Here is a 23,930-nt window from a genome sequence, read left to right as displayed (position 1 = left end):
AAGCAGCGTTACCCATGCAGAGCAAGGGGAACAACTACTCCAAGTCTCAGAGCGAGTGACGTTTGAAACGCTATTAGCGTGCACCCCGCTAACTAGCTAGCCATTTCACATCGCTTACTCCAGCCTAATCTTGGGAGTTGATAGGCTTGAAGTCATAAACAGCGCAATGCTTGAAGCACAGCGAAGAGCTGCTGGCAAAACGCACGAAAGTGCTGTTTGAATGAATGCTTACGAGCCTGCTGCTGCCTACCACAGCTCAGTCAGACTGCTCTATCAAATCATAGACTTAATTATAATATAATAAACACACAGAAATACGAGCCTTAGGTCATTAATATGGTCGAATCCGGAAACTATCATCTCGAAAACAAAACGTTTTTCCTTTCAGTGAAATACAGAATCGTTCTGTATTTTATCTAACGGGTGGCATCCCTAAGTCAAAATATTCCTGTTACATTGCACAACCTTCAATGTTATGTCATAATTACGTAAAATTCTGGCAAATTAGTTCGCAACGAGCCAGGCGGCCCAAACTGTTGCATATACCCTGACTCTGCGTGCAATGAACGCAAGAGAAGTAACACAATTTCACCTGGTTAATATTGCCTGCTAACCTGGATTTCTTTTAGCTAAATATGCAGGTTTAAAAATATATACTTCTGTGTATTGATTTTAAGAAAGGCATTGATGTTTATGGTTAGGTACAGTCGTGCAACGATTGTGCTTTTTTCACAAATGCGCTTTTGTTAAATCATCCCCCGTTTGGCGAAGTTGGCTGTCTTTGTTAGGAAGAAATAGTCTTCACAGTTACCAACGAGCCAGGCGGCCCAAACTGAAGCATATACCCTGACTCTGTTGCAAGAGAAGTGACACATTTTCCCTAGTTAAAAGAAATTCATGTTAGCAGGCAATATTAATAACTAAATATGCAGGTTTAAAAATATATACTTGTGTATTGATTTTAAGAAAGGCATTGATGTTTATGGTTGGAGCAATGTGTACCTAAGCGATTATATGCAACGCAGGACAGGCTAGATAAACTAGTAATATCATAAACCATCTGTAGTTAACTAGTGATTATGATTGATTGATTGATTGTTTTTTATAAGATAAGTTTAATGCTAGCTAGCAACTTACCTTGGATTCTTACTGCATTCGCGTAACAGGCAGGCTCCTCATGGAGTGCAATGTAAAGCAGGTGGTTAGAGCGTTGGACTAGTTAACCGTAAGGTTGCAAGATTGAATCCCCGTGCTGACAAGGTAAAAATCTGTCGTTCTGCCCCTGAACAAGGCAGTTAACCCACCGTTCCTAGGCCGTCATTGAAAATAAGAATGTGTTCTTAACTGACTTGCCTAGTTAAATAAAGGTGTAAAAAAAAAAAAAAGAATCGGCCAAATCGGCGTCCAAAAATACGGATTTCTGATTGTTATGAAAACTTGAAATCGGCCCTAATTAATCGGCCATTCCGAATAATCGGTCGACCTCTAGTTCAGATGTCTGTTACTTGAACTCTGTGAAGCATTTATTTGGGCTGCAATTTCTGAGGCTGGTAACTCTAATGAACTTATCCTCTGCCGCAGAGGTAACTCTGGGTCTTCCTTTCCTGTGGTGGTCTGCATGAGAGACAGTTTCATCATAGCGCTTGATGGTTTTTGCAACTGCATTTGAAGAAACTTTCAATGTTCTTGAAATGGTCCACATTGGCTGACCTTCATGTCCTAAAGTAATGATGAGCTGTCATTTCTCTTTGCTTATTTGAGCTGTTCTTGCCATAATATGGACTTGGTCTTTTAACAAATAGGGCTATCTTCTGTAAACCACCCCTACCTTGTCAAAACACAACTGATTGGCTCAAACGCATTAAGAAGGAAAGAAATTAACAGGCAAACCTGTTAATTGAAACTACCTCATGAAGCTGGTTGAGAGAATGCCAAGAGTGTGCAAAGCTGTCATCAAGGCAAAGGGTGGCTACTTTGAAGAATCTCAAATATAAAATATTTTGATTTGTTTAATACTTTTTTGGGTACTACATGATTCCATATGTGTTATTTCATAGGTTTGAAGTCTTCACTATTATTCTAAAATGTGGAAAATAGTAAAATAAAGAAAAACCCTTGAATGACTAGGTGTGTCCAAACTTTTGACTGGTACCTTATATATATATATATATATATATATTATATATATACATAATTTTAATAGCAGAACACTGTAAAGTCCATTATCCCTCTGAAGAGTATGAATTAAGCTGTTTGAATCAACCTGCCTACACATTATTGGAAGTACAAAAGACCAAAAATAGCTACTGTAGTAGGTCAAAGCTGTGTGCTGGAAAACATTGGTAGAGTGGAGTATGCATTGTGGTGCTCATGTAAATTTCCTTTCTTTTACTGCTTCAGACCAATGCCTATTTCTCACTTAAAACTTGTTTTTTACACTCTACGTTGATTATACATTATAATACAGTAAAACACAGCAATGAAAGTCAAGTTAAAGTACACAATAATGACAAATGGCAACAGGAATAATGTAGTTATTAGTTTTTATTTAATATTAACAGATGATTTTCCAGAGGGAACTGAAAAAACAGAAACCCGTATAAGCCAATATGGAGTAAACTGGGGGAAAAATCCCTGATCTCCTTTAACAAGACAATCGAGAAAGCTCCTAGAAAATACACAAAATAATCAACATGTACACAATAGCTATTTACATGAATATGTACTTTAAAGATTACAGGTAATGTAGTACTTCTTCAGTAAACAATAGTGAGTTATTACAAAATCTACAATTTACAATCAAACAAACATTAACCTCTATGGGCTAGGTGGGACGCTTGCGTCCCACCTACTCAACAGCCAGTGTAATCCCGTGGCGCGATATTGAAATACCTCAAAAATGCAAAAACTTCAATTTTTCAAACATATGACTATTTTACACCATTTTAAAGACAAGACTCTCGTTAATCTAACCACACTGTCCGATTTCAAAAAGGCTTTACAACGAAAGCAAAACATTAGATTATGTCAGCAGAGTACCCAGCCAGAAATAATCAGACACCCATTTTTCAAGCTAGCATATAATGTCACATAAACCCAAACCACAGCTAAATGCAGCACTAACCTTTGATGATCTTCATCAGATGACAACCCTAGGACATTATGTTACACAATACATGCATGTTTTGTTCAATCAAGTTCATATTTATATCAAAAAACAGCTTTTTACATTAGCATGTGACTAGCATGTGACTAGCATTCCCACCGAACACTGCCGGTGAATTTACTAAATTACTCACGATAAACGTTCACAAAAAACATAACAATTATTTTAAGAATTATAGATACAGAACTCCTCTATGCACTCGATGTGTCCGATTTTGAAATAGCTTTTCGTTGAAAGCACATTTTGCAATATTCTCAGTAGATAGCCCGGCATCACAGGGCTAGCTATTTAGACACCCAGCAAGTTTAGCACTCACCAAAGTCAGATTTACTATAAGAAAAATGTTATTACATTTACATTTACATTTAAGTCATTTAGCAGACGCTCTTATCCAGAGCGACTTACAAATTGGTGCATTCACCTTATGATATCCAGTGGAACAACCACTTTACAATAGTGCATCTAAATCTTTTAAGGGGGGGGGGGGGGTTAGAAGGATTACTTTATCCTATCCTAGGTATTCCTTAAAGAGGTGGGGTTTCAGGTGTCTCCGGAAGGTGGTGATTGACTCCGCTGTCCTGGCGTCGTGAGGGAGCTTGTTCCACCATTGGGGAATTATTATTAATTATTACCTTTGCTGTTCTTCGTCAGAATGCACTCCCAGGACTTCTACTTCAATAACAAATGTTGGTTTGGTCCCAAATAATCCATTGTTATATCCAAATAGCGGCGTTTTGTTCGTGCGTTCAAGACACTATCCGAAAGGGTAAATAAGGGTGACGAGCATGGCGCATTTCGTGACAAAAAAATTCTAAATATTCCATTACCGTACTTCGAAGCATGTCAACCGCTGTTTAAAATCAATTTTTATGCAATTTTTCTCGTAAAAAAGCGATAATATTCCGACCGGGAATCTGCGTTTAGGTAAAAAGAGGAAAGAAAATAAAGCACGGGGTCGACTCGTGCACGCGTCTAAGCCCATTGTCCTCTGATCGGCCACTTACCAAACGCGATAATGTGTTTCAGCCAGAGGCTGCCTCGATATCATTCAGCTTTTTCCCGGGCTCTGAGAGCCTATGGGAGCCGTAGGAAGTGTCACGTTACAGCAAAGATCCTCAGTCTTCAATAAAAAGAGCCAAGATGAACAACAACTTGTCAGACAGGCCACTTCCTGTTCAGAATCTTCTCAGGTTTTTGCCTGCCATATGAGTTCTGTTATACTCACAGACACCATTCAAACAGTTTTAGAAACTTTAGGGTGTTTTCTATCCAAAGCCAATAATTATATGCATATTCTAGTTACTGGGCAGGAGTAGTAACCAGATTAAATCGGGTACGTTTTTTATCCGGCCGTGTCAATACTGCCCCCTAGCCCTAACAGGTTAATCAGATGTAGTAAACTTTGTACATACAATTTATGGATGGCCACAATTGCTCTTGATGATGTATTGGGCTATGCAGGCTCTCTTGTTCAAGCCCAGTTCTACCACAACTGATTCAACTATTCAAGGTCTCGATGAACAGCTGAGTAGTAGAATCAAGTGTGGTAGCACTGGGATTGAACAAAAAAGCCTGCATAACCCTGTGGCTCTTCAATAGCAATTTTGTTAACTCCTGATACACAAACTGTGACAAATTAGACAAAAACAAAACAAATCTGACATTGGATAGGCGCTCTAAGTCCTTTAGCTACAAATGTTCTTAGTAATGATATACACGGCGGTCCAGCTCCAGTAAAAGAGCACACATTCCCAGATGTATAAATATGAAAACAGTTGGGAGTACTCACAGATTTGGAACAGAACATACATAAGTGCTACTGACAGTGTTTGATGTCCTGTAGCATAAATTGTTTGTCAGCTTCTCAAATGACAGAAAGTGGCACCTGAAAAGGAGAAAACGTTACAACTTGTGCTACTTATCGCATGCATTTGTACCGTAGGGAGGGCGGGCATCTGACGGATGAGGGCAACAGATGCCTTCCTTGAGAGTTGGTCACTCTACCGTTCTCTCCTCCGTAGTACTAATGCTAGTGCACGCCACACTTCCTGTTCCTTGCCACTCAACGACGCCCAACGAACCCAAATCGAACAACCGAACAAAATCCATCATTTTAAACTAGAGATATTTGTTTTTTTTGCATGGGCTGCATCTCAATCCACCACATCCGCATATGTCGGCCTTACCCATCTGCGATGGAAGGTGGCCAAGCTACAGTGATGGTTGTCAGACCATGAGACCGAAAATCTGTCTTCTCATGAAAACGTCTGTAGTGTCCGAACGGTTTGGACTATAAAATAATATGACCACTCTATGGAAAAATTTGACGTTTTGCTCTACAACCCCCACAAGTGTCATGGGACTCATCTGAAGCTAACCCATACAAATGAATGGGAGTATGGAGGTAGTTTTGTGCCAACAAAAATAAGGGGTTAAATATGTGACCAAAAATATATCCTGAGCTTTCTTATGTCTCCTAGAAATAGGACAGACCATAGCTGCAAGAAGTAGTTTGGGTGTGGGGGTGCTGCAGAATTTTTTTTTGCCCCCACTGAAGGCGTCAATATCGGCTAATTCAGGACTAGTAAAGGCCCAGTGAAAACAAAATTCGCTAAATGTAATTGAGCGTTTACCAGCGTTTGTAACTTGAGTCTGATAATTATCTATACAAAACAGTTAATCTGATAATAATTGTGGAATATAAAATACTTGTTTGATACAGAGTTTACATACACCTTAGCCAAATACATTTAAACTCAGTTTTTCAAAATTCCTGACATTTTCTCAGAGTAAAAATTCCCTGTCTTAGGTCAGTTAGGATCACCACTTTATTTTAAGAATGTGAAATGTCAGAATAATAGTAGAGAGAATTATTTATTTCAGCTTTTATTTCTTTCATCACATTCCCAGTGGGTCAGAAGTTTACATACACTGAATTAGTATTTGCCTTTAAATTGTTTAACTTGTGTCAAACGTTTCGGGTAGCCTTCCACAAGCTTCCCACAATAAGTTGGGTGAATTTTGGCCCATTCGTCCTGACAGAGCTGTTGTAACTGAGTCAGGTTTGTAGGCCTCCTTGCTCGCACATGCTTTTTCAGTTCTGCCCACACATTTTCAATAGGATTGAGGTCAGGGCTTTGTGATGGCCACTCCAATACCTTGACTTTGTTGTCCTTAAGCCATTTTACCACAACTTTGGAAGTATGCTTGGGGTCATTGTCCATTTGGAAGACCCATTTGCGACCAAGCTTGAACTTCCTGACTGATGTCTTGAGATGTTGCTTCAATATATCCACATAATTGTCCATCCTCATGATGCCATCTATTTTGTAAAGTGCACCAGTCCCTCCTGCAGCAAAGCACCCCCACAACATTATGCTGCCACCCCCGTGCTTCACGGTCGGGATGGTGTTCTTTGGCTTGCAAGCCTCCCCCATTTTCCTACAAACATAACGATGGTTATTATTGCCAAACAGTTCTATTTTTGTTTCATCAGACCAGAGGATATTTCCCCAAAAACTACGATCTTTGTCCCCATGTGCATTTGCAAACCGTAGTCTGGCTTTTTTCTGGCAGTTTTGGAGCAGTGGCTTCTTCCTTGCTGAGCGGCCTTTCAGGTTATGTCGATATAGGATTCGTTTTACTGTGGATATAGATACTTTTGTAGCTGTTTCCTCCAACATCTTCACAAGGTCCTTTGCTCTTGTTCTGGGATTGATTTGCACTTTTCACACCAAAGTACGTTCATCTCTAGGAGACAGAACGCATCTCCTTCCTTAGCAGTATGACGGCTGCATGGTCCCATGGTGTTTATACTTGCGTACTATTGTTTGTACAGATGAACGTGGTACCTTCAGGCATTTGGAAATTGCTCCAAGGATGAACCAGACTTGTGGAGGTCTTGGCTGATTTCTTTTGATTTTCCCATGATGTCAAGCAAAGAGGCACTGAGTTTGACGGTAGGCCTTAAAATACATCCACAGGTACACCACCAATTGACTCAAATGATGACATCATTTTCTGTAATTTTCCAAGCTGTTTAAAGGCACAGTCAACTTAATGTATGTAAACTTCTGACCCACTGGAATTGTGATACAATGAATTATAAGTTAAATAATCTGTCTATAAACAATTGTTGGAAAAATTACTTGTGTCATGCACAAAGTCGATGTCCTAACCAATTTGCCAAAACTATAATTTGTTAACAAGACATTTGTGGAGTGGTTGAAAAAACGAGTTTTAATGACACCAACGTAAGTGTATGTAAACTTCTGACTTCAACTGTATATGTTTTCCAGTTTCTTGAAATACTTTGTAAATGCAACTTGTTTCTATGTGAAAACTGAAATGGTCTATTCGTTCCTTTTCCATTTTAGTAGACATTCTTATCTAGAGCAACTTACAGGAGTGAGTGCATACATGTTCATACTTTTTCATACAGGTCCCCCATGGGAATCGAACCCATAATCGTAGCATTGAAGTAGTAAAGGCTAAATTCAATATTTTATCAAATAATACAAAAATAATTACATTTGTCAGCTGAGTAGAACCCCACCTCCCAACGGCTTAGCCTTTTAGAGGTGAAAAAAAGAAAGTCTAAAACAGGTCGCGCAAGCAAATGATCATTATGATGTTGTTTTACCTGGATGCTTCATGTACAACCTGCACCCCTGCTACTTTTTACTGGTGGATGGCGACGTCAGGTTTTCGGGAACACATTGAAAAGTAACTTGACACTGTGTTGATCAGTCAGCGCAAATTTGGATTATAATGACCAGAAGAAAATTGAATGAATGCGTAAGGTAAAGGCTAGAATTAGCACTGGATCTCTGGTGTGTGCATGTATTATAAATTAGCAGTGTGTCAGTTTTACTAAAGTCTGGTGTCTCTAACTAGCTATAATAGAAGCCAAGGACATTCTCTAGTTACATTTTTTTTGCTCTGATTACACGTAAGTGTCCAGGTCAGCAGTTCACTTCTGTTTACTTCAGCCGTATGAAAAACCTTCAATAGCTAGTTACCTACCTTTCGCTTCTCATCCAACTGGTGTAAGTTAGCTAACTACAGCTGCTAGCCTTCTACTAGCTAGCGGTTTCTGTTGAGTAAGAACCAAGTTGCACACGGTTCGGCTGAAAATATGTGAGCATTTGTAGCACATCGTTGGCTTTTATTGGCCAGAAATGTGCACATGAGAGAAGGTAAATTGTGATTTTCTTCTTATTTTTTTTTACGGATGCACCTACAAACTTATTCAATCCAAATGGATGTAAGTCTCATGGTCCTGGCCTCCTGAGTGGCGCAGTGATCTAAGGCAGTGCTTGAGGCGTCACTACAGCCCCGGGTTCGATCCCAGGCTCTGTTACAGCCGACCGTGACTGAGGCGGTGCACAATTGGCCCAGCATCATCCAGGTTAGGGGAGAGTTTGGCCGGCCGGGATTTCCTTGTCCCATGGCGCTCTAGCGACTCCTTGTGGCGGGCCTGGCGCCTACAAGCTGACTTCTGTCGCCAGTTGTATGGTGTTTCCTCCAACACATTTGTGCGGCTGGCTTCCGGGTTAAGCGAGCAGTGTGTCTAGAAGCAGTGCGGCTTGGCTGGGTCGTGTTTCGGAGGACGCATGGCTCTCGACTTTCGCCTCTCCCGATTCCTTATGAAAAAGGGGTAAAAGTACGCAAAAAAAATACAAAAATAAGTTCACCTAATGTGCGATGTAGCCTCGTTTTAATTGGACGTCTAGAATTTGAGCTAGGTTTGGGAAAAAAATTGTCTAACGACCATAATTCTAATGACACGTCAAAAATCTGGTATAGTGGTTCTTGGTAACCGCTGGACGAATTATGACGAGAGGCTGGGAGGGTGTCGTGTACCTCCGATCAAGTTGATTTGACGGTAGAGATATTTGGTTTACATATGATGGTAGGGCGATTTGAATTTAACTTTGAGCTTCAACCAATGCATACTATATATAATATACTCCAACATACTACACTAATGTAAGTAGATACACTAATATAGATAAACTTGAAGACAAATCTCTATGGAGACCGACAGCTCTGTCTGCAGCAATCGAGTGGAACTCAGGAAGAGAAGAGACATCCCATAGTGTGTATAGGAGCACCGTATGAGGACACTGACAGACTGAAACACAGACTCTGTCAGAGCTCTCTCTCTTATTCTGTCTGTCTCTCTCCTCTAATACCCTGTCAGCGGGGTGCTCTCTGAGACCAGTTACACATGCCCTTCGGCAGGCCAGGATATTTCATCTAGTGGCTGATGGGAGGCCATTTCTTCCTCCTCCCCTCTGGACTGCAGAGTTGAAGTGGTGATATTTACCACTGGCCTCAGATTAAACTGGCCATAGCTCTGTGTCTGGGACTCTGAGCATCATGGCTAAAGTGTTACGGGCATGAGAGTGTTAATAGGCTATTCTATTACTGCGGACGGTGATTGGACCAGTCACTGGGATTAGCAAATTATTACTTTATGTGTATCTGTTAGGAAATTCTTTGTGTCTGTGTCATGATCAGTCTCAGCTATTTGTCCTTTCATTTTGGCTTGTTTAACATTGTCTAACATTTGTTTCTGATGGCTGTCCAAACAGTTAGGTTTGCTTACTCTAAGGTTAAATCAAATGCACTGCTGGAAGGATGCCCTGCTGCTCTTAAATAGACAAATGTACACATCACCACAGACTAAACCATGAAAACAGCTATATGTCAGCTATATGTCACACAAGCACAGGGAGAGGTGAGAAGAGGTAAACATGGTTTTCATATGGGTTTGAGTGCAGTTGCAAAGCAAGTACAACCATAGAATAATTCTAAATGGTTTTGTGAAATATCCACAACACCATCCAAGGAAATGTTTGGAAAAGCCCATTATTCATTAGTCTTCCCCAAAATAAGGAATGGTGTTCCCTCCAAATAATCAAACTCACTTGAAAGCAGTAATATAATAATATTATCCTCTGTTTCATTATCTTTCAGGGTCAGAGAGATAAATTAAAGCTGACTGATGCTGAGTTCTGAACTCTGATAGGACCCAATCCCCTTCCTGTCTGAACTCTGATAGGACCCAATCCCCTTCCTGGGTAGTCATTTCTCTAATACACAGATCTGTAACACGATGATTTTTACAAATAATTAGCATATAAAGACATTTATTACAAGTGTCATTCATAACGCTTTTCATCGAGGTATTATCACGCTTTAAGGTATGACCGAGGTGCAGACATTGTTGAAGAAACTAGAGTGTATTCTTTAAAACAGCGGCAGGCAAACCGGTAAAGGCAGGTAGGGGTCAATAATCCAGAGAGGGTGTAAGGCACCGGAACAGCAGGCAGGCTCAGGTCAGGCAGGAAAGGTCAAAACTGGGAAACTAGAAAACAGGGACTATAGGAAAGACAGGAGCAAGGGAAAATGCTGGTAGGTTTGAACAAACAAAACAAATTGGCAGAAAACACAGGTATAAGTACCCGGGGGATAATGGAGAAGATGAGTGACACCTGGAGGGGGGTGGAGACAAGCACAAGGACAGGTGAAACAGATCAGGGCATGACAGGTATACTGTAATTGGAAACTATTTGCAGACATTTACCGTACAGGTGATTTATGGAGCGGAGCGTGAATCTGAAGAAGGTGCTAATGTGGACCACATAAATCCTTATGGAGTGTGAAATGCATTAATAAATGTGTTGGGATGAAAAACTGGGACCAAAGTTTGAAGAGAGAGATTTATTAATTAAGGTGGATAGGCAATTAGAAACACCCTTTACATCTCAGTCACACTTTCTTAAACATAATATACGTTTACCAAAAATATGCTTAAAATGCACACAGAAAAGGTGAATACATATAATTATATATTATGCCATTCTCACTTTCTCTATTTCCCCTATCGCTCCTATACAGTAACTATACAGCCCTGGTAGGAGTGTGGATCTACGGCTTCTTCGTCATGGTGCTGCTAGCCCTGGACTTCCTCTACTACTCGGCCATGAACTATGAGCTGTGCAGAGTATACCTGGAGAAGTGGGGTCTGGGTGGGCGCTGGCTGAAGAAAGCCAGGAGCCAGTGGCACCAGCCAGTCCCAGGAGAGGAGAATGAGACCCAGGCACAGACCCAGGGTCACCCCATGGCCCTCAGCCACCAGCACCTCAGACACAGCCTCAGAGGAGAGGACCAGAGCCCCACGAACCCTAGCACGCCCCCACCGTCTGGTGAGTCACTCTGTCGCCAGCAGTCAGTGGATGTCCACTCAGACTCATTGTGCGTTATATACATGACTACACTATTACATTGTACTGTATGGACATAGAGTTGTCAGAGTCAGGACACTAACACGTTCGAATGCCAAATGTTTCTGCGCTATTTTACTGGAAGGCATAGATGGGGCAGATAGGACAATTGCTGATGATCTCATTCTGAACAGCAAAAGCACGAGGGAGCCTATCACATTCTCCCTCGGGGTTCATCACCTTACGCTGTCTCATCTTCATTATGTCTCGTAGAACGGTACGATGTTGCTAAGGGGAAGTTACCATAGCAGACCATCAGAGCAACATGTCTCCATAAGGAGAGGTTTGGTATCTCCAGCAGCAGTCCTTCCTCCCCCATCAGCTGCGTAGGCTGACAGGGAATCTGAACCACTGAGCCTCCCCACACACTCACGTACTCACCTGCTGTAACCTTTCCCGCAAACACACACGCATATATAGATGTACGCATGCATGCACACACACACACACACACCTGCCCCCCCCCCCACACTCACACAGACAGACACACACGCTTGTGCCATCTCTTCCCACACACACTCCTATGCTCTCTCCATTTCTCCCCCCACACACACGCAAGGACTGCTCGATACCTCGCCCAACATGCCCCTTCAGTCACTCGCACCACTCGGAGAGAGGAGGAAAGTGAGAGACAACTAAATACTGTAGTACCTTTGGGACACACATCAAGCCTTGACACACATATCTATCATCAAAGCATTCAAAGAACAGCTGGATCAAACACCGTCAGAACAACCTAAATCTTTGGCTAAAAATGTAAATTATTCAAACTGATCTCTGTCTCAGATGTTCTCTAGAGGTCCAGGAGCTGGCTTACAGACAGACCGACAGACAGACAGACAGACAGACAGACAGACAGACAGACAGACAGACAGACAGACAGACAGACAGACAGACAGACAGACAGACAGTCAGTCCTCTGGGCCAAGCCATCTCTCTGACTGTCTATGAGAACTTAATGAGGGCAGAGATATGACAAATGGGTTTATGGCCGTGCCAGACCTTGACAGCCAGAGTTCTGACAAAGACAGAGGAGCTTGGCAGTGGAAGGGGATCCTGGGGCTGTTTTAGTGGTGAATACATGCCTAACTACCACTGGGACATGTCCACAGAGACACATGTCCATAGCACTTGTCCTATTGATGAATATATGCCTAATTAGAACCTGCCATGATCGAAGAGCTCACATACTATCTATCCTAGTGGTGAATACATGCTTTAAAGCACCCATGCAGTCTTTTTAATTGTATTTTTTAAATCATCACTGTATGTCTAATAAATAACTATGTGTTTATTTCATGAAAATAACTCAAAATATATTTTGAATAATTTATTCCTGAGACTCTTTTGGCCATTGAAATGCTTAGTCTGATCGAGTGTGGTTATGAAACAAATGTAAAGATATTTGCATACACAGCCCTGATTGGTTGATAGGATGGTCTAATGCCCACCTCCATACCCTGATGAAGGGTCAAACAGCTCTTACACAAAAAGGGCATTATCATCATTTTCACCATTTCAGAGTGTTATTTCAACCTCATGGTGTGGAAAAATAAAAACAAATAAAATAGAAAAATCTAGTTTTTAACAGCACTGCCCCTTTAACTACAACGTTAGGCAGAGACGTCTGAGAAGCCTCATCAACTTCAGCCAGGGCTACTTGACCCCTACAGGCAACAGCCCAACTTCAGACAAAACATGGGGTCTTTGAAAGGGGATCAGAATTGGGTCAGGAATAGGGTGTTGTAATGGATGATTGAGAGTCAGTGCTTTGCATTGTGACTCCATAAGGTTGGTATAGATTGCATTGAGTTCTTTAACTTCACTATGAGCTTGTTCTGAAAATAGAGACGTATGTCTATTTTATTTTGTCATTTGGGCTCCCAAGTGGTGCAGCGGTCTAAGGAACTGCATCTCAGTGCTAGAGGTTTCATTACAGACTCTGGTTCGATTCCAGGCTGTATCACAACCGGCTGTGATTGGGAGTCCCATAGGGCGGCGCACAATTGGCCTAGCGTCGTCCAGGTTAGGTTAGGGCCGTCATTATAAATAAGAATTTGTTCTTAACTGACTTGCCTAGTTAAATAAAGGTTAAATAAAATAAAAAATGGAGATTAGACTTACTCTGGCTTAGTCAGCACATAGCATGTATGCTTTCTGTAAACATTCATTAGTATGATATTTTCATAATATGTACAAAGTTATGAATGAAAAATGATGCTCTCTTCCCAAATGACAAAAACATTGAGATGACAGAGAACAAAGGCTCTGTTCAATCAAAAGCTGTTTTTCTGGGATGAGGTTAAAATAACATTGCTATTGTCTTACACTGAAAACTCTACAACCAGTTATGACTGAATAGCTTCCAGAGTTTGTTGCCCAAACAACACGTCATCATCAGATGGCCTTGAGTTTAGTTGCGAGGGACAGAGCTGTATCACCAGGGTCAGGGAGGATGATGGGTAATGGCTGAGAATTAGAGTGTCAGAAATGGGGAATCTCCAATACTTTTTAAAGTAGAAGTATCAGATCATTTCGCTCTATCTACTTCCTCTTGTGGAGGAATTGCAGCCTGACAAGTGAATGTGTGGGAACACTGTTTGCCATAAGGCTACTTGAGAAGGCTGGTATGTGTGCACAGCCTTAGATCTGTTACAGGCTCTGTGTAGGCGGCCTGGGAATCTGTTATTACTTTCTCTCCGTGGATAGATAAATGTCCTTTATAAAAAAAATCTGCTTAAACAAATACAGACGGCTTAACCAGGTACTGTGTGTTCTGGCTAGAAAGAAGAGACAACACGCATTGATCAGGAAAAGGAAAAAACAGCCATGTATTTACACTAATCTGGTGTAGAGGTCGACTGATTATGATTTTTCGATACCGATACCAATTATTGGGGCCCAAAAAGTCGATACCGATTAATCGGCCGATTTTTGTTTTATTTTATTTGTAATAATGACAATTACAACAATACTGAATGAACACTTATTTTAATTTAATATAATACATCAATAAAATCAATTTAGCCTCAAATAAATTATGAAACATGTTCAATTTGGTTTAAATAATGCAAAAACAAAGTGTTGGAGAAGAAAGTAAAAGTGCAATATGTGCCATGTAAGAAAGCTAACGTTTAAGTTCCTTGCTCAGAGCATGAGAACATATGAAAGCTGGTGGTTCCTTTTAACATGAGTCTTCAATATTCCCAGGTAAGAAGATTTAGGTTGTAGTTATTATAGGAATTATAGGACTATTTCTCTATAAACGATTTGTATTTCATATACCTTTGACTATTGGATGTTGTTATAGGCACTTTAGTATTGCCAGTGTAACAGTATAGCTTCCGTCCCTCTCCTCGCTCCTACCTGGGCTCGAACCAGGAACACATCGACAACAGCCAGCCTCGAATCAGCGTTACCCATGCAGAGCAAGGGGAACAACTACTCCAAGTCTCAGAGCGAGTGATGTTTGAAACGCTATTAGCCTGCACCCCGCTAACTAGCTAGCCATTTCACATCGGTTATACCAGCCTAATCTTGGGAGTTGATAGGCTTGAAGTCATAAACAGCGCAATGCTTGAAGGACAGCGAAGAGCTGCTGGCAAATCGCACGAAAGTGCTGTTTGAATGAATGCTTACGAGCCTGCTGCTGCCTACCACCGCTCAGTCAGACTGCTCTATCAAATCATAGACTTAATTATAACATAATAACACACAGAAATACGAGCCTTTGGTCATTAATATGGTCAAATCCGGAAACTATCATCTCGAAAACAAAACGTTTTCCCTTTCAGTGAAATACGGAACTGTTCTGTATTTTATCTAACGGGTGGCATCCCTAAGTCAAAATATTCCTGTTACATTGCACAACCTTCAATGTTATGTCATAATTACGTAAAATTCTGGCAAATTAGTTTGCAACGAGCCAGGCGGCCCAAACTGTTGCATATACCCTGACTCCGCGTGCAATGAACGCAAAATGACACAATTTCACCTGGTTAATATTGCATGCTAACCTGGATTTCTTTTAGCTAAATATGCAGGTTTAAAAATATATATTTCTGTGTATTAATTTTAAGAAAGGCCTTGATGTTTATGGTTAGGTAGAGTCGTGCAACGATTGTGCTTTTTTCGCAAATGCGCTTTTGTTAAATCATCCCCCGTTTGGCGAAGTCGGCTGTCTTTGTTAGGAAGAAATAGTCTTCACAGTTCGCAACGAGCCAGGCGGCCCAAACTGCTGCATATACCCTGACTCTGTTTGCAAGAGAAGTGACACATTTTCCCTAGTTAAAAGAAATTCATGTTAGCAGGCAATATTAATAACTAAATATGCAGGTTTAAAAATATATACTTTTGTATTGATTTTAGGAAAGGCATTGATGTTTATGGTTGGAGCAAGGTGTACCTAAGCGATTATATGCAATGCAGGACAGGCTAGATAAACTAGTAATATCATCAACCATGTGTAGTTAACTAGTGATTATGATTGATTGTTTTTTATAAGATAAGTTTAATACTAGCTAGCAACTTACCTTGGCTTCTTACTGCATTCGCGTAACAGGCAGGCTCCTCGTGGAGTGCAATGTAAAGCAGGTGGTTAGAGCATTGGACTAGTTAACCGTAAGGTTGCAAGATTGAATCCCCAAGCTGACAAGGTAAAAATCTGTCGTTCTGCCCCTGAACAAGGCAGTTAACCCACTGTTCCTAGGCTGTCATTGAAAATAAGAATGTGTTCTTAACTGACTTGCCTAGTTAAATAAAGGTCTAAATAATACAATAAAAAATATATTAAAAAATCCTCCAAATCGGCGTCCATCAATACTGATTTCTGATTGTTATGAAAACTTGAAATCGGCCCTAATTAAATCGGCCATTCCGATTAATCGGTCGACCTCTAATCCGGTGGGTCCAATATAGAAAACAAACAGTAAATCCCCTTGTTTAAGTATAACAAAGAATATGAACAGTGGGATCATGGCAGTATCAAGTACGCCATGATTGATAAGAAGCTGTGGCTTCTTAATTTGCTTTTTTTGCCAATTTGTGCACGGAGAGCACATGGCCACACACGTGATTTATTTTTTACATTGTGGTCCACTGGAGACCTGGTAGCAAGCATTTACACCGCAGTAAACACAGCTGTTCTTGGAAGCTCCGAGCACCACGCGATAAAAACACTCGTCGCACAGTAATGAAACGGGATGTCCTACTGACGGTTACAAAGTCTCAGATCGGGTTAAAACGTCTGATTATTAAGGCAGCTCTCTCTGCCCAGGGGTGGGGTGATACCTCTTAACTCTCTTGATACCCTCTTCACCCCATGGCATCGGATCGCACATGTCTGATGGACGCCGGACCAGAGAGAGGTCCTGTATTCAGTTTCTTTCATGTAGGCAGCCTTCTCTTCTGTATTATTACTGGTGCACTTCACATTCCTCATGTGCCCGTGCTAATACAAACTTAGTATGATGCTTCAGAGCATCATAAAAAAGAGCTGAAATCCAATATCGTTTAATTCAGGTTTGACAACACAGTAAGAGACGATATGACTGCTTAGGGGTTGGTGTGTAATGTGTCATTAAAAAAAGCGAAAAATCCATTCCCTCTCTACAGTATGTTTGTTGATGGAATTAACAATACATGAGTGCTGATTTGATGAGTGAGGATATGCCAGCTACAAGACCATTGACAGTGTGAAAACAGAGTAGGCAGCCAGCAACATTCCATATCATATTAATACTGCATGGTGAAGATCTATCGCTACGGTGATCAACGCCTGGACAACTTGGCATCAGATCACAGCAATCTGGCCAAGCGCTATATACTACACCACCCACCTCCTGGGTGGTGCCTGCCTGCCTACCTGACTGCTTCAAGAGGCCTGCACAGGTCAGCCAACCAGAGTGGTCCAAACAAGGTGGCATCTGTCATCACATTTACAGGCCCTGACTCAGAGCTGAGCCATCTGCTTGGTTGTCACCTAACAGCCATTTCCAGTCAGGCCTCTGTGACTGAGATATCGTATTGGCAAGTCTGTCACCTGGCAAATGGAGACTGGTTTATGATTCATAAGATGGTCAATGTCTGGTACATTGCTTTGATTGTACTTGACCATATGGCAGAAAACACACCTACACCCACCTCACTTACAGTACCCATCTGCTTGCCAGTCTGCCAGAGCAGTGAGTGACACAATAATATCACACAGATACCACTCACTCATGCCAGATTCTTCCAGAAATATGCTCGATAGCTTCAAACAGCTTTCATGAAAAAAAATTGGGTCCACAAGTGTCGTGATCAATGCTTGTGTCTATTTCCTGCATATTCACACATTATCTTTGAACCACAACTTTAGCTGAAGTGTTTTGTGTGGTAATGACTGAGTAGTAAATAATTAAATCAAGTGAAGGCTGTCCTGTGTTTGCAGGGTTGGGGAGTAACTGATTAAATGTAATTAGTTACATGTAATCTGATTACAAAAAAACGAATTGTAATCAGTTACGTTCCCAGCTAAAATATTGTAATCAGATTACAAATACTTTTGGAAACTAGATGATTACTTCTTGGATTACATTTAAATTCAGAAAGGATGTTTGCGGGGAAAGAATGCATAATGACACCTTTCTGTTTACCCAGTGACATTCAATTCAGCATTGAAAAAAAGCATACGTTTAATAGTTTGTTCCACCTGAGCGAGTCTGACCACAAGTCACAGACCACTATGACGACGCGGCAAATGCATTTGATGGATCTTTTTTGTCGTCTTCTTCTAATGCCTCTTAAGGGGAAAGTAATCCAAAAGCAACTGAAAGTAATCCGATTATTTTGAGTTGTGTTACTGATGACAATTTTGGGCTGGTAACGGATTACATTTAGAAGGTAACCTACCTTTCCCTGTGTGTGTGTGTGTGTGTGTGTGTGTAGAGCAGCATGTCCAGGCCCTGTCCAATTAGAGAGTATCACTCTCCATATGGTGGCCTAATTTACATTTAAAAAATGCACAACACAACACAGCCTGGTAGAGAGGAATCATCAGGGAGGGGAATGGTTGTTGATTTTTCTTCCTTTCTTCACTTCACTGCAATTAAAAATAGATCACAACAATAACCATGTCATGCCTTTTTCCCCACTGGCCTTGTGCAATACAAACAAGGAGAAGGCTGAGACACAGTATATGTGGCTGGTTAATTTAGCTGGGTGATGGGTTCTATACTCCTGTTCCAAGGGTTTTAATACTACATCACTTTCCTTTTTTTCTCCATTCAGACTGAAGCTGCGAGAGGATGAATGGATAGAAGGGTAGAGAGCAGCGATGCTGAGCAGAGCACGCCGCAGAAGATAGCACGGCTCCGACACCTGTCTCTGTCTGGCTGGATTATTTACACAGTAACATACCACAGGGTGGCTGGCCCTGCCGGAGATAGCAGTTAGCTAGCAGAACCTGCTCGCCTCCATTCCTCTAAACACCTCCACCACTGGACCAACGGAACCAGGCCAAAGGTCAACACTAGACTACTATGAAAGGTCCTGGCGAATGGAGCTGCTGCTACCCGAACACTGTTAAGGAACAGGTCACAGGCACTGAAAGTGATCATGAAGAACCCCTGCATGGGCTGGGGCTGTTCTAAGAGGATGCCAATGGAAACTGAAACAGCAACTGATCAACTGAACAAGGGGGGCTTTGTTTAATGTGTGTGTTTGAGTGTTGATTGTACTTTGTTGCTGTGTGGGGTTAAATTCAGTAGTAGTCAGAAGAGGTAGTGGGTGTATCTCTTGGTGATTTATTTAATGTAGACTAGTCAGGGACTTTTTACGAGTGGTAGACATTCTAGACGATTCACCATGATGCTTAGCATCTCTTTGGAGCTAAAATTAGGACATAGACTGGCTCAATCACTGAGGATAGATTTAATGGGACGGTGAAGTCTATGGAACAGACATATTTCAGCATAATGAACCTTTATTGAATATGGTGGCCCCTCCCCTTCAAGGCACCCTGTCAGCTCAGCAATCAGGGAGAGTGGAGTGCTGACAAAATAATCACGTCAGTGGTTCCCACTGAAAGGTGTTACACTGCAAAAAAAAAGTGAAATCTAAGCAAGCCTAAATATCTTCTATTGAAATATCTTTCTTCTTTTTTCAAACCAAGCTAAATGATCTAACGTCAGTGGCAGATCATTTGATTTAGGTTTGCTCAGATTTCACTTTTTGCAGTGTAGTGCACGCACAGGGAGGGGATAAAGCTCAACACTTAACTCATTTCTGACATGAACTTTCTTATTGATCCATAAAGTGCAGTCTTTGTTGTGTTGGGAGGGGAGAGAGAATAAAGCATCTGTTCAGGTCAGCAGACTGGGAGGGGGATGGAGTGTAGGGGGGGAAGACCAGGCGGTATATAGTACTGTACAGGGGTATGTCTCTACTCACTCTCCTCACTCTACCCCAGTTCTGGAGCTATAACCTGCGATCTGGCAGCAGCTTAGCCAGTACATTACGTGCAGAGAATTCCTGGACTGTATGCACCGTGCAGCAGGCAATACACTACAGTATCCTTGGTAGGGGCCAACCAAGAGGGCAGACCCATAAATGGTTCTCTGGGAGTTACTGGAAATACCACCAATACTCCTGAACAGCCACATGGCAGGAGGAGCAGGACAACTATCCCCAATATACTAAAACGGCAAACTGAACCTGCCAATTTATTCAAATGATTTAAATAAATTGTTTTGTCAACATCTGGCTTCATAAATTCACTGAAGTGTGCAGCACCCCAAAAAAGTAAATGTTACAATTTTCTGTTACAACAATGACCATGGCTGACAATATACACTGAGTGTACAAAACATTAAGAACTCTTTCCATGACATAGACAGACCAAGTGAATCCAGGTGAAAGCTATGATCCCTTCTTGATGTCACTTAAATCCACTTCAATCAGTGTAGATGAAGGGGAGGAGACAGGTTAAGGAAGGATTTTTAAGCCTTGAGGCAACTGAGACATGGATTGTGTATGTCTGCCATTCAGAGGGTGACAAATGATTTAAGTGCCTTTGAACGGGGTATGGTAGTAGGTGCCAGGCGCACCAGTTTGTGTCAAGAACTGCAATGCTGCTAGGGTTTTCACGTTCAACAACTTCCTGTGTGTATCAGGAATGGTCCACCATCCAAAGGACATCCAGACAACTTGACAACTGTGGGAAGCATTGGAGTCAACATGGGCCAGCATCCCTGTGGAACCCTTTCGACACCTTGTAGAGCCCATACCCCGGTGCAACTCAATATTAGGAAGGTGTTCCTAATGTTTGGTATACTCAACGGGATCTCTTATGATTAGCAATAACGTTCAGATTTGGCCAGTTTGACATAGTTAACTTCCGTATAGTCTAATTGCATGTTTGCTCCAGCAAACTTGTACCTTGTGCTGAGATACGATGCGCCCAACTGAAATAATTGGCCTGGACTGGAGAGCTGTGGAGGTGCTAATTGCGCTCTATCTTTTCGTCCTGCTTTCCTTCCTTTTTCTCTCCCTCTCCCTCTTTCTCTCTCTCTCTCTCTTACCTCTTCCCCCCCTTTCCCTCTCTTCCTCTCTCTCCCACTCTCTCCTTACCTCCCTCCCTCCCTCTCTCTCTCCCTCTTTCTCTCTCTCTCTTACCTCTTCCCCCCCTTTCGCTCTCTTCCTCTCTCTCCCACTCTCTCCTTACCTCCCTCCCTCCCTCCCTCCCTCCCTCTCTCTCTCTCCCCCCCAGAAAGTGAGGCAGCATCAGCAGCAAGGAAGCCTGGAGGAGCAGGAATTTTAAACAGCTTCTGAAGTACAAAGGGGATTTAATTGGGCCTCAAAACAGTGGAAATGGCAGAGATCAGATATGCTAGGGAACACACGTCTCCTCCGGAACCCCAGTGCTGTTTTGCTGTAACAAGGCAAAGCTGTGAGCAGGGAATTCCCTTCCCATCGACAATATGTAGTGGTGGTGACTAGGGTAATGCCCCTGCCCTAGCAGGCAGTGTCAACAGACATGTCATGTAGGCTTACAGCCCAACAGTTGCCCCTCTTATCATAGCAATGATAATGGGGAGCCTAACTGCAGCCCTCCCCAAACTGGAAGCCCAAACAAGGTCTGTGGTGTTGTTGTTTTACAAGGCAAATCTGACTTTCTGTTTTGTTTTCTTAACATGGACTTGACGTGACATACCGTAATTTCCGGACTATTGAGCGCACCTGAATATAAGCCGCACCCACTGAATATTTAAAAAAGTATTATTTTGAACATAAATAAGCCGCACATGTCTATAAGCCGCAGGTGCCTACCGGTACATTGAAACAAATGAACTTTACACAGGCTTTAACGAAACACGGCTTGTAACAAAAATAAATAGGCTTTAACGAAACACGGCTTGTAACATAAATAAATGGGCTTTAACGAAGCACGGCTTGTAACAAAAATAAATGGGCTTTAACGAAGCACGGCTTGTAACAAAAATAAATAGGCTTTAACGAAACACGGCTTGTAACAAAAATAAATAGGCTTTAACGAAACACGGCTTGTAACAAAAAATAAAAAATTTGCAGTAAACAGTAGCCTACCAAGAAAGTCATTGGTCACTATCTTCCTCCTCCTGTGCACTGAAACCACTGAAGTCATCTCCTTTGGTGTCGGAGTTGAATAGCCTCAGAATTGCTTCATCCGATATTGGATCGTTTTCATTGTCGCTCTCGTCACTGTTTGACCTTAACCCGTTCGGCAATTTCATTGGTCTAATGAAAGCTTCATGCCGCCAAAAAACTGAGCACGTCACAGAATGTGTTTTTTTGGATTAAAAAAATTTGAAAGCGGGAAAAATCCATATATTAGCCGCGTCATTGTTTAAGCCGCAAGGTTCAAAGCGTGGGAAAAAAGTTGCGGCTTATAGTCCGGAATTTACGGTAGTCAATATTGTAATCATTGCTGTAAGGATGGCAGCGCACTTATGTTTTAGTCTTGAGGTTGCTGTAGTAACAGTTGCCTTACAGTGAATCTCCACTTGTACACAGAAGCTTTGTAGTGATTGGTCGGTACCTCACTGTGGGTGTGGTGATGATGACCTGCACCACGTTCTGTCTATGTATTACCCACTAGAATGTACAGTTAGAAGCTGAATTGTTTCTGCACTTGTTAACTTTGTATTGTTACACCAGGGAGAAATAAAGATGTATCTTTTCCAGTGTGTTTAAACATTCCTGAGTGTGTTCTGCTCTTTATCAAATGCAGAATCTCAGCACAACTTGGGAGCCAAAAACATAAAAGTTGAATCAAGTTTCAGAGGTTGTGTTTGGCCAGAACATCCTGTCTGAGTCAAAGCAGTGGCCTGTAGCTGACACTCCCAGCCTGGTGAATCACACGACCCAGGCAGCCAGGCCAGAGGCATAGACATCATTAAGGCTAGGAGATGACAGGCCAGACAGGGACAGACACAGACAGAGACACCTTGTTCTAAATGACAAAACCTGTCTGCCACAGCTGGGGGAGCGTGTGAGAGGCCAGAGCATCACAGGAGTTGTCAAGGTTTGTTAGCAGGAAGTCCTTTGAACTTTTTCATTAATCAGCTTTCTCTCTCTCCAAACTTCTCACCTCTGTACCTCTGTTCAATATGCCTTTTCTGGTCTCTCCTCCTCCCACCAGTCTGTCCCTCACACTTCCTTTTTCTGTTCTCTCCTCCTCCCACCAGTCTGTCCCACAGTCTTCCTTTTCTGGTCTCTCCTCCTCCCACCAGTCTGTCCCTCACACTTCCTTTTCTGTTCTCTCCTCCTCCCACCAGTCTGTCCCTCACACTTCCTTTTCTGTTCTCTCTTCCTCCCACCAGTCTGTCCCTCACACTTCCTTTTCTGTTCTCTCTTCCTCCCACCAGTCTGTCCCTCACACTTCCTTTTCTGTTCTCTCTTCCTCCCACCAGTCTGTCCCTCACACTTCCTTTTCTGTTCTCTCTTCCTCCCACCAGTCTGTCCCTCACACTTCCTTTTCTGTTCTCTCCTCCTCCCACCAGTCTGTCCCTCACACTCTTCTTTTCTTCCCCTAAACACATTCATCTCTTTGCTCCCCATCACCTCCACATTCTCCCAGACCTCTCCCTCCTCCCTCTCTGTTTCATTGCTGTGATCGCATTATTATGAAAAGACCACAGAGACATGGACATGTGTGAACTAATTCACCCCATTAATCACTATGAAAACAAAACATTGCCTGGACCTCCTTATCCCACTGTTCCAGAGAAGTGGGGCAAAGCATCGGCTTCCGGCATCCATCTATTAAAACCACATTAGACCACCTCATCACTCCCATCTACCCCCTTGCCCACTCAGCCTTCTCCGAGGCAGGGCAGAGAGCCCTTCTGTGGCGCTGAGCCCACGTTAAGTGGATCTTAATGTTGCCATTTTGTGCCATTTGTCTAAACGCAATGTGATAAAGACCATTTGGATGCCCCTATCTGATGATC

At 42.1% G+C, this 23,930-nt stretch overlaps 1 protein-coding gene across 2 annotated transcripts in view; it reads left to right on the top strand.

Moving 5' to 3' along the window:
- Positions 1 to 22,676, top strand: part of shisal1b (shisa like 1b) — a 71,199-nt gene extending 48,523 nt beyond the window's left edge. Inside the window, exons 4-6 of one of the 2 annotated variants that reach the window (XR_006757007.2) lie at positions 11,075 to 11,382; positions 18,730 to 19,530; positions 19,662 to 22,676. Coding sequence is in view for 1 of the 2 variants with exons in the window: in XM_014124478.3 (XP_013979953.1) it covers positions 11,075 to 11,382; positions 18,730 to 18,734 (313 nt within the window). In the remaining variant the exon portion in view is untranslated. Of the gene's footprint in view, positions 1 to 11,074; positions 11,383 to 18,729 lie in introns of both variants that reach the window. The other variant, XM_014124478.3, reaches the window with a different exon arrangement.
- The last annotated feature ends 1,254 nt before the right edge of the window (positions 22,677 to 23,930 follow it).

This window comes from Salmo salar, chromosome 10, assembly GCF_965601325.2.
Source record: "Salmo salar chromosome 10, fSalSal1, whole genome shotgun sequence".
NCBI lineage: Eukaryota > Metazoa > Chordata > Actinopteri > Salmoniformes > Salmonidae > Salmo > Salmo salar.
The sequence above is the reverse complement of the archived record's forward strand: the minus strand, read 5'-3'. Positions and strand labels throughout refer to the sequence as shown.